Source organism: Emys orbicularis, chromosome 9 (assembly GCF_028017835.1).
Source record: "Emys orbicularis isolate rEmyOrb1 chromosome 9, rEmyOrb1.hap1, whole genome shotgun sequence".
Classification (NCBI taxonomy): Eukaryota; Metazoa; Chordata; order Testudines; family Emydidae; genus Emys; species Emys orbicularis.
This window is the reverse complement of record NC_088691.1, coordinates 18,485,722-18,500,401: the sequence shown is the minus strand read 5'-3', so window position 1 is coordinate 18,500,401 and position 14,680 is coordinate 18,485,722. Positions and strand designations below refer to the sequence as shown.

Genomic DNA, 14,680 nt, shown 5'->3' with positions numbered 1-14,680 from the left:
GCAAGGGAGGGTTCAGGAAGTGAAACGTCATTCACAGCTATTTTGTTTCCTGGAAATTTTGCAGTCTGCCCAAAAAGTAAGACAATGTAAACAAATACTTTTCCTTGCATTCAAGTGATTTGATGATACATCTGAATAACTTTTTGCAGTTCATATTTATGTTGGCAAATTTCTGCTGGCAATAAATCAAGATTGTGAGAGAATTGTCAAATGTGAGATTGGTAGATGCATAGATTTCAAGGCCAGAACAGCCCATATGGTGATCTCGTTTCACCTCCTGTATAACACAGGCCATATTGATTTCTCAAAGTATTTTCTTTTGAACTAGAGTATTTCTTTTCTTTTTAATTCAATCTTGATTATAAAATTGCCAAATATTCCAGTAGAGGTCAGATCAGTGCCAAATACAGAGATAAAGTAATCTCGCTACACCTACTCAAGATTCCCTGTTTATGTATCCAAGAATCATATTAGTCCTTTTGGCCGTAGCATTGCACTGGAAGCTCATGTTCACCTGATTGTCCACCAGGACCCCAACATGTTTTTCCAGAGACATTGCTTCCCAGGATTGAGTGTCCCATCTTGTAAGTATGGCCAACATTCTTTGTTCCTAGATGTTTACATTTAGCCATATTAAAACACATATTGTTTGCTAGTTAACTTGCACCCAGCTTACCAAGTGATCCAAATAATTCTTTATCAATGGCCTGTCCTTTTCAGTATTTACCATTCCCCCAATCTTTATGTAATCTGCAAATGTTGTGATGATTTTATGATTTTGTCCAGGTCATTGATAAAAAATTTAAATAGTGTAGGGCCAAGAACCAGTCCCTGTGGGACCCCATTAGAAATACAACTGCTTGGTAATGATTTCCTGTTTACATTTACATTTTGACACTTATCAGTTAGCCAGTTTTTAATCAATTTAATGTGTGCGATGTTAATCATCAGGCTGTCTGCTTTCCTACGCAGAGAAAGGTAGGAGAATCTTACAGGTAATATGCTTGTTCTCTAGAGTGCTGCACTCTTTGCACTAGGTCTTCTAATTTAAAAATTAGCAGCATTGTGTTACATGGTGGAAGCTGCTTGTCTGTCTAGCTTTGCCACGCTGACTTATGCTGATATCTGCTGGGAGGGGGTTCATTAAGAAGATATTGATGATGTGTGTGACAAGAATGTCCTAATTCCCTCTCTGTTAAAACTAAGGGGGGGGGGGGATTAACATCAACCAACAATGGGGAAAAAACAATAAACCTTAATACACACCTGTGAAACTCATGACACCTGTTGTCACTCTTTACCTTCATGCATCTCCCCACTCTCCAAAAGCCAAAAAGAATAGGTGAGCTTTGCAGTGTGCCTTACAGGTCATTAATTCTCAGGGTGTTTTGGACCAACTGGTGCACAAGGTCCAGGGGCCCTTAAGCAACATATCTTTCCAGCAGTCCCCTTTCTTTTACATCAAGGTGTCTTCTGCTAGAGTATTTCTGCTAAATGCAATTCTGGTGGTATGGCACAGAGAATATCTTTCAGACCGATATGAAGCCACTAGGACTTCAAAGAGCCTTTACAATAAATGTCTAATGTACCTTCTTTGTGAAAAGGGGAACTATCTTGCCAAGTTGGGTCTTTAACAAATATTTCATAGCCACTCTTGGGTATATATGAATTGCTGGCTACAGTGAGTGTCAAAACAGTTACCATAATTGGTTGTAAATTTACTATATTTGCCATATTTCCTATTCTAATACACTGCTTATTGTAGCAAAATCAATTACTGCAGTTTGTTATAGAAAATTCCTTTTCTGAAATTGGATTAATCGCATTTGAATTAATTAGTCTTGTTTTGATTAATTCTTTGGGAGCCATACTGTTATGTTCTGCACAGCAGTAAAAGTGTAAGTCCAGTTCCTCCTGGAGGGAGAATTCATGTCCCCTGCAGATTTTTTTACTTACCCTCAGAAAAATGCCTTTCTGATGGGGAAGCAAAGGGCAGCTGCAAGAGCAGTCATGTACACCTCCCCAGAAGTGCGGATGTGTCATTTTGGGGTGGGAGTAGGGCTAGGGATGCCCTGGCTTGTGGCTTCTACCCTGTGCCAGGTTCAATTGCTAGTCCTTGCTCGGCTGGGGGCAGGGGAGGACGGGACTTCCTCTTCCCCTGCAAGGAGCTGCCGGGGCTGGGGCCAACTAAGACCCACCCCAGAAACCTCCCCTGGTTGCAGGAAGATCTGCACCCCCCCCCCTCATGCTTCCTGCCCCCCATCGCTCCTCAGCTGTAGGGGGAAGGGTCACTGTATGGGGAGCAGCTCCCCTGTCTGCCCATCTCTCATGTATCCAGACCACCACCCTGCAGTCAGATCACCCCACACTGAGCCCTCTGTGCTTGACCTCCACCCCAACAAGCCCCACCTCCCCTGCAACTGGACCCCCCTGGACCCCCACCCCACTGAGCCCCAACCAACTGCACCCAGATCCCCCCTGCAGAGCCCCATTCCCCCTGCACCCGGAACCCCCCAATGAGCTGCCTTCACCCAGATTGCCCTACACAGAACCTTCTCACCCCGCACTAAGCCCCTCCACACTTCAATCCTTCCTGGCTGAGCCTGCCTGGCCCATACCTGGATCGGGGAGTCAGGGCTGGGCATGCGTGGCAGGAGGGGCACGGCCTCAGGGTGTTTCTGGACGCCGGGCATGGAGGGGCAGGGCAAGGCCTCAGGGTGTTTCTGGAACAGGCCTGGCCCTTGCACTGTGTCAGGGTTGGGTGCAGCCTCATCACCAAGTCCATGTCCAGAGGGGGGGAAGGACTCAGGGCAATCTCCCATCTCTGTGCAACTAGTGGCCTGTGGTCCCCACTACCATGCTGGAGCCTCCATATTTATTTATTGATAAATAAAATATGCAGAATTTTTGTGTGTGCGTAGAATTTTTATTTTTTTGGCTCAGAATTCTCTCAGGAGTAGTACAGTGTAAAAGAATGGGTGTAATAGAATTAAAGAATAGGTTTTGGAAGTCCTGACATGAGTTCTATTCTTGATTCTATCACTGACTCATTGTATGCAAACCACTTAAATTGCATGAGTCACTAACCTCTCTGTGCTTCATTTATCTTATCTGCAAAAGTAGAATAATACTTGTATTGTCCCTCATCTTTGAATGTCTCCACTGCCTCTCCCTCCACTGAATTATATTTAAATTTCTTGACCTAATTTCCAATAACCTACATAATTCTCTACTCATGGCTACATAGCCTATAGAGATGCTAGCCTCAATGTCCAGTTTGTACAATTCTCCTACAAACCTCTTCATGCCTCTGTCTATGCCACGTATAAATACTGAATGCCTTCCCTGTCCTTATTCAGATTCCTCCTTAAAATTTGGTGTTTCATTGATGCTCACAAGTGAGTCATCAATATATCTTTTTGAATGAAGCCTTTTAATTGGTTCACCAGGATGTTCATATGCCTACATCTGAGTAATATGTGATCTCATTGCTGTAATTCTCATATATTTGTTACCCCTATTTATGACATCTAAAGTTCTGTTGTAAACGTTTGGGATAGGTACTGTGTCAATCTTTGTACTATGAAATGCTGCGAGCATGCTTTTGGGTGCTGAAAATATGATGTCTACTTAACAATGCTGCTGAAACTTAATGTTTTAACTTGCTTTGAAAGTACTACTGTATGTACATTTAATTATGAGTAAAGGGGAGAAACTGGCTTTCTTTAATGCAGAGAGATTAGCTTCTAGTTAATACAATTTTTAAAAAAATAACTTGCTACGTAAATATAATTTAATAAGATCAGTGACATTATATAAAATGTGTCGTGTCATCTTACACAATTCTGATACCTGGCTTAACTGACCATATTAGCTGGTTCATCCCATGCTTTTTTGTGTCCTGAGGTCTCACCTTCATGCAGCCTTTTGGTATCAGTGGTTTTCTTGCCTCGTCTGTAGTGCCTCTTTTGTTCTGCCATCAGCAGCCCGTGTCTGCTTTCCTGACCTGAACACTGATTATTCTAAACACTACCATCAGCTTCTTTAAAAAATTCTGCTGTACTTTTCCTCTTCCTACTCCTTTACTGATAGTCTGTTGAAATTAATGGAACGTTAGGTAATATCAAGTTCATCCATACATGTTGCAGGTGTGTTCTGAAGGACATATTTGGTTTAGATATCAGTCAGCAGTTTTAGTAAACTTTTAGTGGTTGCAAAAATGCCAGATTGGCAACATTGCGGTGTATCCTTTCCCAGGTTGCTCTTTGGCGCTCCCGGGCCGGGGATACTGGGGCTGCACTGCCTGGCAGGCTTGGGGGGAGAGGGAGGGGAGGCGCTAGCCTGGGGCAGGGGCCACAGTGGGGGCTGGGCACAGAAGGGGAGGGACCTTGGGCAGAAGGGGTGGGGCTAGCTTCCCCAAGCCCGGGGTTCACCCACCGCCCATGTGTAACTAGATGAGAATCTGCTTTTTTTTAATTCTCTGATCCCACGTTTGGTTGTGAGGGAGAAGGGGGAAATGAGCCTGGAGCATAAAAAGCACAATGTGTTTAGAAAGCACCAATAAATTAGAACATTTGAGTTGTATTAGCAGCACATTAGTTGTTCAAGTGATCTTTACTCTAGCAGCTCTTATAGAACTTCAAATGTTTTGCATGTAATGGCATCCATTCATATGTAAATAATGGCATATGGGGTGTGGAAGTTTGAATTGTTGTAGGCATATCTGTACTGAAGTGAAAGACATTCTCCATGCTAGGCATTTGCATGTACTTATGATCCATATTCAAATATTGCTGTACGAGGTATCCTAATCCTATTTTTCTTAGTTGTTTGCCTTTAAAAATTGTTTACTTTCCTTAAGTAATGCTTACATTAAAATGCGATAAATACAGATGTAGAGAAAACCTTTCCAAATGAATTCTATTTCAATAAGAAGATACAGTTGCCTGCCAATGTTGTTGGATCCCAATTCTTGTAACAGACATTAATTTTCTATAATGGGTGGTTGTTTCAACCTTCTGCAGAGAGATTTTTGTGAATGAGCAAATATTTTTTTGACCTACTGTCAACTGTATGTAACGCATACAAACCTTAGGATCCTATAATTGCCTTGTTTGTTATTAAGTAATTTGAATACTTCTCTCAGTATCTGACTTGGGCTATATTCACACTACCACATATGCTGGCAAAACTTGTCACTCAGGGATGTGAATATTCCACCCCCTGAGCAATAGAAGTTATACTGACATAAGTGCTCATGTGCATAGCGCTGTGTCGGCGGGAGAAGTGCTCCCACCGACATAGCTTCTGCTGCTCACTGAGGTGGTTTTTTTATGCCAATGGAAGTGCGCTCCCGTTGCCAGGCATAGAGCATCTTCACCAGACGCTCTGCAGCGGCTCACTGTATTGGCACAGCTGTGCTGATGCAGCGCTGTACATATAGACATGACCTTACTTGGATGTTCTTTAAGGGTAGGTTTAGATGGCAGGAAAAAAACACCCTTGCAGCAGCAAGTCCCGGACTTGTGCCACAGTGCTGAAAATAGACCCACCCTGCTCCCCACGCTTCAGCGCCTGAGCGTCTACACAGCTATTTTTAGCACTGTAGTACAGGCCCCGCAAGCTGGGTCTGTAGACCTAGGCTCTGAGATTCACTGGGTTGTTGGGTTTTTTGGTTATTTGCTGTGTAGACATAACCAAAGATCTTGTATGCTGGGATCTAACTCTCAGGGTTTTTTCTTCTCTTGTTTCTGTTTGCTGAATCCATTAAACCCTAGGAAAGATTGGTTTTACTATCAAGATTTACTGGCAAAACCTGAATTTGTAATTCCCGTTACTATCAACCGTTATGAAAACCATGACATAATAATCAATTTAAAGTTTTATTTCATAAATTGAAAGAAGACTCTCTAATTAGTTGCCTAGTCTAAATTCCATTTATTTTTCGCTCAAGTTATTATGGTTACTTTCCTGCTCACGTACAATAGCTTAAAACACGCTACCTTTGAAATGCTTTTGTAGTAAGCTGCAAACAAATTTGTGAAGCCAAATCTGACTAAGGCTCCTTGACAATAAGAATTGAAGTTATTACGTTGAGTTTTACTTTGTTGGGAGGTGAAAGGGACTTATTTTAGATAATTTAAGATAAAATCTTGGTTGTTGTCAAAGATCTTATTTTTCACTCCCTACCACCAAGTTAGCCTTTTTATGGCAGATACAATTGTATCTTTTATAGAATGTCTAGAGTTAGAGGGCTAGCAATCATAGGCAGTCTAGTCTAGGAGAGAGACTTGTAGAGCACTGGGAATCTGTACACCTGGGTTCTGTTCCCTCCTCTACCACTGATCAGTTGTGTGCTTTGGGAAGTCACTTCACCTTGATTTGTCATTACAGGAGTGCGCTTTCCCATTTATCAGCAATTCCTTCATTTTAATCTTTCCAACTATCAATAACACACTCCAAATTGTGCATTTATAGTGTGTATTTTACTTCTTTGGGCTATCTCCATGTGCCGTTCAGCCTCGTATCTCAGAACACCTCACAAAACATGCACTAACTAACCAGAAATGCACTGCCTGTCACTTGTGACTGATTAAATATTTGTCATTAACAAAATTGCAATCCAATTACAACTGGACATATCCATTATTCCAAAGCAAGCACATGCACCAAAATGACTTATTTGAATGCTTTTTGCCTTGAGACTCATGAGTTGTAGCTTAGAGGTTGGATTCCAGGGTTAGGTGCTATCGTGTGGAAGATTGAAGTTTTGATTGCAGTCAGGTAAGTGATGTTTTTAGCATTTCCATATTCTAGTATGTGTTCCTTCATAAAGTCATACCAATTTTTACATAGAAATTACAGATGGAAAATACTTTAGTATTGCAGTTTGCTTTATCCATCTGACAAATTATCCAAGTGGTGCAGCAGCTTTCCTTGGGGGAGATTTTACAATCCAGTAATACTCAGTATTAAGAAATATTACTGATATCAGCTTAATTTTTCTTTGCTAAATTTCATCCTGTTAGTTATTCTTGGACTACCCTAAACAAGTCCTTTTTCTCTTTCCCATTTCTGTGATTTTTTTTTCATTCCCTCTCCTCCCCCTTTGAGTACCCTTCAGCTGCTGTCAACAGTTATGTTTTCTGTGCCTCTCCATATCCCAAATGTGAAGTGTGCTCCAGAATCTAGTATAAACCAAAGTCAGAAAAGTGCATTAGAGAATTTATAGACCATTTTGAATTTTATTTGTGAAAAGCTGAGACTTGTGTAGCATGTCTTGTATGAAGGAAAACTGACAGTAATTCTTTGTTTTTTCTTGATTGACAGTAACTTGATCTACCCTCAGTAGGACACCCAAGCTTGCATAAATGTGCTTTAAGTATATTTGAGTTGCAATACTCTTTTCTTGCTCCATAAATTATGCATTTATCACATTGCATTGTGATTTGGTATTGCTTATGTATTCCATTAAAACTTTTAATTTCAAGAGCAGCAGACTTCTTGCTGAAACATTGCCATCTCTTAAGTGAGTTTGAGCAACTTGAAGCCCCCTTGCTTGGCATTACTTCTTTTCAGCTATTTGGTACAGCATGCCTTTCCTTGATCAGCAGTAATGGATGTGAATGAGCTCTGGGGATTGAGGAAGTAAGGAGCAGTTGATTGGCAAATATTTTTTTTTTAATCAGTTTTTCTTTCCTCGGTAGTTCCTTTGTATTCCACCTTGTTTTTCCAACTCGATATTTTCCTCACTACCTCTAGTCAAGCTGTCATGAATCTAAATTTAACAGAAAAGTTGTAAAACTTGTTTGTTAAACCTACTCTCACCCTTCAAGAAGCAAGTTTGTGTAATGTGCAATTTCATGTCAGTTGCAATTTTCATGTGTGCTATATCTCTAGGATTGAACTGTAACTTGAATGGGAGAAAGTTATATCTTGACCAAAGATTCGACGAAGGCAACTCATATGAAAGCTGTTGAGCCTCTTTTCCTGATGAGAATATAAGGTCCATGGCTCGCTCCCATACAAAAGTGTGCTGATAACACATGCACAATACACACAGATCTTTGTGTGTTCTGTCAGTTTGTTGTTTTGCCATACCCTCTTGCTCAGTCTAGATATTGTTATGGCAGTTTTTTCAATGCAGATGTTGAGTTCTGTTTCAAGTGAGAGGTTGACTGCGATAGAGGACCCCAGGTATGTGAACTCGTTCACCACTTCAAGTTCATAGTTGTTGATCTTGATGGAGGGTGCTTCCTCAACTCCTGGGCACATTATGTTCATCTTTTTTAGGCTTATACTAAGCCGAAGTCTTGGCAGGCTTTGGAAAAACTTTCCAGGAGGTTTTGTAGATAGGCTTCTGTGTGGGTTGTCACTGCTGCGTCGTCAGCGAAGAGGAGGTATTGGATAAGGGCCTCCTGAATCTTACAAGATTGAACAGCTTTCCATCAGCTCTAGTGTGCAAGTAGATTCCCTCAGTTGAGGAACCAAAAGCTTGTTTCAACAGCAGGGAGAAGAAGATCCCAAACAGAGTTGGGCCAAGTACACAGCCTGGCTTAACTCCGCTACGAATCTGGAAAGCCTCAGAGACTGAGCCATCGTATTGAACTGGGCCACACGTGTTTTCATGGAAGGATCGAAATCATGCTTAAGAGTTTGGGGGGGACATTCAATCTTTTCTAGAAGCACAAATAGTCCATTCTACTGACAAAGTCAAAAGCCTTTCTGAGATCGACGAAGGCTATGTAAAGGGGCTTTTTTTTGTTCTCTGCATTTCTCTTGTTGTCTCAGCGAGAAGATCATGTCGATGGTAGACCTTTCAGCTCTGAAGCCGCACTGTGATTCTGGATAGATTCTGTCTGCAAAGGTCTGAAGTCTGTTCAGGACAACTCAGGCAAAGGCGCTTCCCATAATACTAAGAAGGGAAATGCCACGATATTTGTTACAGTTGCTCCTGTCAACCTTGTTTTTAAAGAGAGTGATGATGTTGGCCTCTCTGATTTCTTGTGGTACTTTGCCTTCTTTCCAGCACAGGCAGAGCAACTTGTGAAGATGTTACAGTAGAATAGGTTTTTTGCGTTTCATGACCTCATAACAGCTTATGATATAAAATATTATAAATTGTGATTTAAAATGTATGTAGGTTGTTCAAAATGTTGACGTTCTGCTTTCTATAGAATTGAACTGTTCACTTAGCTCATGTGCTCCCATATGTGTTTGTGTTGACACAAGTGGTCAGATTTTTAAAGTCTGATTTATCTTTTTGCACCTAGGTGTAAATTATTACAGGTGTGGGGCCCAAGTGGGTATTTAGTTTCATATCACTTATATCTACAGAAAGCATGCTCAGAAAGGGAATTTGATGTCTATTCTCCTGTCCCCCATTTTTACCCGAGTGGCTATATTACTTTGTAGCTGCTAAATATGGCAGTTTGGGTTGGTGCTTTTCTTTTCAGTTATGAAAACAAAGTTAATCATCATGATCCAAACAAGCACTACTTATTTGTAATTAATACCGTATTAATGAGCATGAGGAGCAAAGCACGGATCCCAGATGTTTTAGTTTCCTTGCAAATGGTGTTTTAGAAAAGCTCAGACAATCAATGACAAATTTTTGAATAGGAGTTACTTTGGAACTCTTATTGTCTGTATCAATCCATTTTTCATCAGACCATCATGAAAATATTAAATCATACTTAGTTTACTTTCTGTATTTCACTTACTGGCACTTCAACTGACTTACAAAATAAAGGTTTAAAGCTTCTATTATACTGAAAACTTCTGACTCATTGTTAACTATAGAGTTGTTACCAGCACTTCCATAATATTGTGTAATTTTGTGATAATGATATAACTGGGCAGTTACAAGAGTGTACAGTGAAGGTGCACATTAATGATATACTATACAAATTACAATTAATGCTTATTTTCCTAAAATTTTAAAACCTTCAGTCAGCTGCCAAGTATGAAAATAACATCAAAGGGCTTTTTCCTGCCACAGACTTCAAATTGAGGTGGCCGTACATTTTCATTTTTATTATTGTGCACTTGACTTTCATCTTATTGTGTTGCTGCATGTGCCTTTTTCGTCTTTGATAGGTTCGTACTAGGATTCATATCTCAGTTCTCGGGCATTACTCAATGTTGTTATGGTTTCATATTATCTCTCAGAATGTTACTTGTTTACTATTGAAGTAGCACATAACCACACAATAACCGCAGTTAGAACTGAGGTGTTATTGTGGTGACTTCTGCATTAAACATATAGGATGACTTCTGGCCTCATTAAAGTCAAACGGGCAGATCCTCAACTAGTGTAAAATTGTTGAAGTCAGTGGAGCTTTGACAGTCTGCACCAGCTGAGAATTTATACCTGGGACTTTGGCCACTAACTTCACTGGGCCCATGATTTCACATATAGTGAGATATTCCTTGCCCCAATGAGTTTAGTCTTTAATTTGAAGCAAGATGTAACAAGCAAATATGATGGATGAAATAAAAGGTGGAAAAGGAGAGGGAGAGTGAAGGTTACAAAAATAAGACCATGTGATTACATAGGTTCTCTTGCACAACTTATTGGTTCCTGAAGGTATCAAATTCAGTTGGTACGGAATGCGTTTTACATGACAAAATTACTGCACAAATTAAGAAAGGTGGATCGGAGCATACACAGTACCTAGAAGATTGTTTTCTAATAACAGTCGTCTGTACAGGTTGGTCCTGAGAGAATTGGAATTTTTGGTTTAGATTTAATAATACCCACCTCTTTTCATCAGTAGAACTCAATAAGCTATTAATACTGTAAAGGCACATTATGTTACTGAGAAACTAGAAATCTAATAATGAATTGCCATAATCTTTAGCAGTATCTTTTCCTGTGGGATGGGGGAAACGTCCCAAAAATAATATGCAGTGAAACTCATCAATGAATTTTAAAAATAAAAAAGTGAACAGTTCCAAACATATTAATGCAATATAATAAAGCATATTCACAAAAGTAACAAGGAATCTTAATTAAACATAATCTTTCTGACTAAAAGAAGAAACAAGACTATCAATTTAATTTAAAAAAATCGGACTCATGCCTTAATATTTTGACTTAATCACTTACCTGACCCAAAACACCAGGATGACTTAAGTCTCTCAGACTTACAGATGCCAGTGTATTCGACCAGTGTATTTTTACACCAGTGGCACAGTGTGTGTGGGGAAAAAAAGGAATGTTAAAGTGGTGAGAATAATGTAGGCATTGTTAGTTAGTAATAAATCACAAACCTGCATATGTCAGAAAAACTGAACTATGATTTTTAATATAGGCCAGGTTTAGGTTGGCAATAGATTTATGTGGCCTACCATCTTGATTTTTTAAAATTAGAAATCAGTAATATCAAATTGAGATTTGCCGCACATAATTTTTCTTACTGTATGGTTTTTAAGAGGTGCAGGAAAGTGTCTGGATTGTATATATGTTCGCTTAGCATATTTCTTTATTATTCAGTAATTATCACACTTATAATTACAACATTGCCCTTCTAGAGATGGAAAGGTACAGCAGTAAGTAATGCAAAGTTATTTGATCAACAAAAATGTTTCATTAACTTATTGCTGTTGAGAATTGTTCTGTTAAGTGACACTGAAAAATAGCAGTTTAAGCCTTGAAGTAGTAACTTATAACCAACATCAGGTTAAACACACGTTATTGCAGTGGTACTCAACCATAGATGAAGAATACATAATTATACAGAGATTACAACGTAAGCAGTATTTATGGCTATGTCAATTCTAATTCCACCAGTGTGAAGAAGTCTGGCTCTACTCATGTTCTTGTCATCTACTTGTCTATTCCTAAACTGCCACTTTTTCCCACTAGCATTTGTGCTAGTTGTCATGATGTTGTGAAGTGCCTCACTCAAACCCAGGAAGAACAGCACATGGAGAGCTATAAAGGGTGAACGTGACCTCGTACCCTCTCATTATCACTACTTCATCATGTCTGAAATAGATTTTGTTTTCTGATATTGCTCCATGTCACGGGAACAAGGGAGGGAGAGGAACTGGAGTCTGATTTTTCAATTTGCAGCAGTTGTGCAGCTGGTTTTGCAAATAACTTTATGGGGTCTTGGAGAATATCAATCACCTTCTGAGATGAACTAACGAAGGCAATCACATACACAAATGTACTTTCATAATCCTGCCAAAAATAATCTTAGTTGAGATGTATATAGTATGGTTTCATACAGAGTTTCTCGAGGCTTTACATAGATTGGTATTATCCCCATTTTCCCAGTGGGAAAGCTGAGGCATAGAATGCTTCGATCTTTCCTTCCTAATAAGTATATTCCTCATTCATAAAAAGATACTTAGCTTTTCTATTTGATGTACCCTCCCCATGTTTTCCTGTCTCTCTAATCTCTCTATCGGCCATGGTTTGAAGCTGGGCATCCTAAAATACTCCTTAATGCTTGGTAGAGCAACCCCCTCGTCCTGTGTCAACCTATACAATGAACTACATTTAACTCCATCCAAAAATAAAATTGGACTTTCTCCTCTTCTTTTTGTGTAAAACTACCAATGTTTGACAAGGGGCCTGTAGTAATTCTCACCACCTCAGTAGTTCCAATAGCTTTTCGTTGAATGTTTTCAAGCATTACACCACAGTAAAATATATTGATTCTTTTCAAAATGCTGTTTCATAAGAAGGAATTCACTTTTTACCATTAGTTGGTAATGGAATATTAACTCTGGGTCAAGTATACACACTATAATTTCCCCGTTTCAATTTAAACTTTTTTGAGTCTACTGCACTCTGCACTACAACTCCATCTGAGCTAAATTTAGCTATATGGAACCAATGATAGGACTACACACTGGCTGAATTTGACCCAGAGATTTCAATGAACCCTGAGCACCTTTAGAAACATATTTGTGTATCAGATCCAAGAGTTGTCATTTTACAAATAGGGTTCATAGAACTAATGACTGTATCCTACATTCAGTGGGTGGAAAATGAAGGCAGTTGAGGACTATGTAGCTCCTTAGACTAGGCTTCTGCCCTGTTAGATTCTCCTCCTTTGCTGAAACAACCAGTTGGCCAGATCAGTTCTTTTTCTTGTTAAACATAGGCACATTTGTATACAAGTATCTCCTATCCCAAGCTTAGAAAATAATAAATGCAAGTATATTGCACTCATTTTACCCTTCCCCCCCACCCCCGATTTGCCCAGTTCTCCTTATACCAAATCTTGCACAATACACAATTATCCTTGACATTTGTTTCGTACATATCTGGTTAACCATTCTCTCCTGTTTTCGTAATGCAGATGTTACTGAGATGAATGTAGATGGTACCACTTTCCCTTTGATGTGGCACTGCTACATTGCACACCTGCCCACTGGACCTTACGTTATCAGTGGATTAGCTTAGATGTTCATTAGCTGCTCTATTACTTATCATACATCTGTTTTGCAGAATAGTTTCAAGTCCTATAGTTTCACAAATCTGAATCTCTTTGATGGTACCATTATAAGTATTTTACGTTGACATTTCTTAATTTGCATGAGTATTTTGCTCATTCAGATTGTCTACATTGATATGTTAAACACAATAGTTCTTTATAGAGTTATCATTCTGATTATTTTCAAGATGTCAAAATATATTTTTCCCAGCATAACTGTCTTCCCCTACCCAAAATTATGTCATTTAATCTTTTCAAAACAGATTTGTCATTGATCTGTTTTTTATATATTTTCCCCCAAAATTTGTTCCTCCTTAAGACTGTCCCAGTAGCAAAACCAACTCAGCAAGGAGTGACCACCCAAGAAATCTAGTCAATTGGTGTAACCATATAACTTGTCCTGCCATGAAATCTGGAAACCATTTGTCTAAGAGAAAAGGATTTGCAATACTGGGGTATTGCACTATTAAGAATTAATTGTCAGAGTAATCATCATTCCATCAGCTTTTATTTTTGCTGTCTCTTACCTTTTTCTTTTCCAGTTGGTTCATTAGGTAGTTCAATTTAGGCCAAAAAAAAAAAGTGCTATAAAAATTTGTTTTGTTTTCAACAGTGCCCTTAAAGATAGCCGTTTCCCCCCAATGACGAGGGATGAGCTGCCACGGCTTTTCTGCTCAGTGTCTCTACTCACTAATTTTGAAGATGTATGTGATTACTTGGACTGGGAGGTAAGGATTCCAGATCTTTTTAAAGAAAGTTATCTTGATACCAGTATCCCCTAGTTCCTCCCAACTAATAAGAAAATAACTGAAATTTTGGAATATTTAGTGTAGTTCTCCTATTGTCTTAGTTGTCTTTTATACACATAAGATGAGGCATCTCTGGTGTTTCCTGGGAGATGTGGGGTTACCATGCAAGTTCTCAGGGTATGAAAACCATAGAGTGGAACTGAGCCATTTTCATGCCCACTGGATGATCACAGTAAACCTGTGTTCTTAAAAGAGAGACATGAACAAGACACCATTGATGTCTGGTGGTGTTTTTTTTTGTTCTGTTTGTTTTTTGTTTTTTTGTTTTTAGATTAAATTCTGCAATATTACAATAGACATCGTCCAAAATACATCCTTAGTTTTTGGATCAAAACTTTCTGTAATATAGTAGTTATAGAGGAGACCAAGACAGTCATAGTCCATCGCTCTGCTAGAACAAGATAAGTCTCTAGAAAG

General features: G+C 39.3%; 1 protein-coding gene across 2 annotated transcripts in view; it reads left to right on the top strand.

Annotated features, from left to right (window-relative positions):
• AMMECR1 (AMMECR nuclear protein 1) overlaps positions 1-14,680 on the top strand; it is a 106,510-nt gene that overhangs the window by 65,842 nt on the left and 25,988 nt on the right. For both annotated transcript variants that reach the window (XM_065410360.1, XM_065410359.1), the window contains one exon: positions 14,068-14,182. In XM_065410360.1, the coding sequence (XP_065266432.1) occupies positions 14,068-14,182 (115 nt within the window). The remainder of the gene's footprint in view (positions 1-14,067; positions 14,183-14,680) is intronic.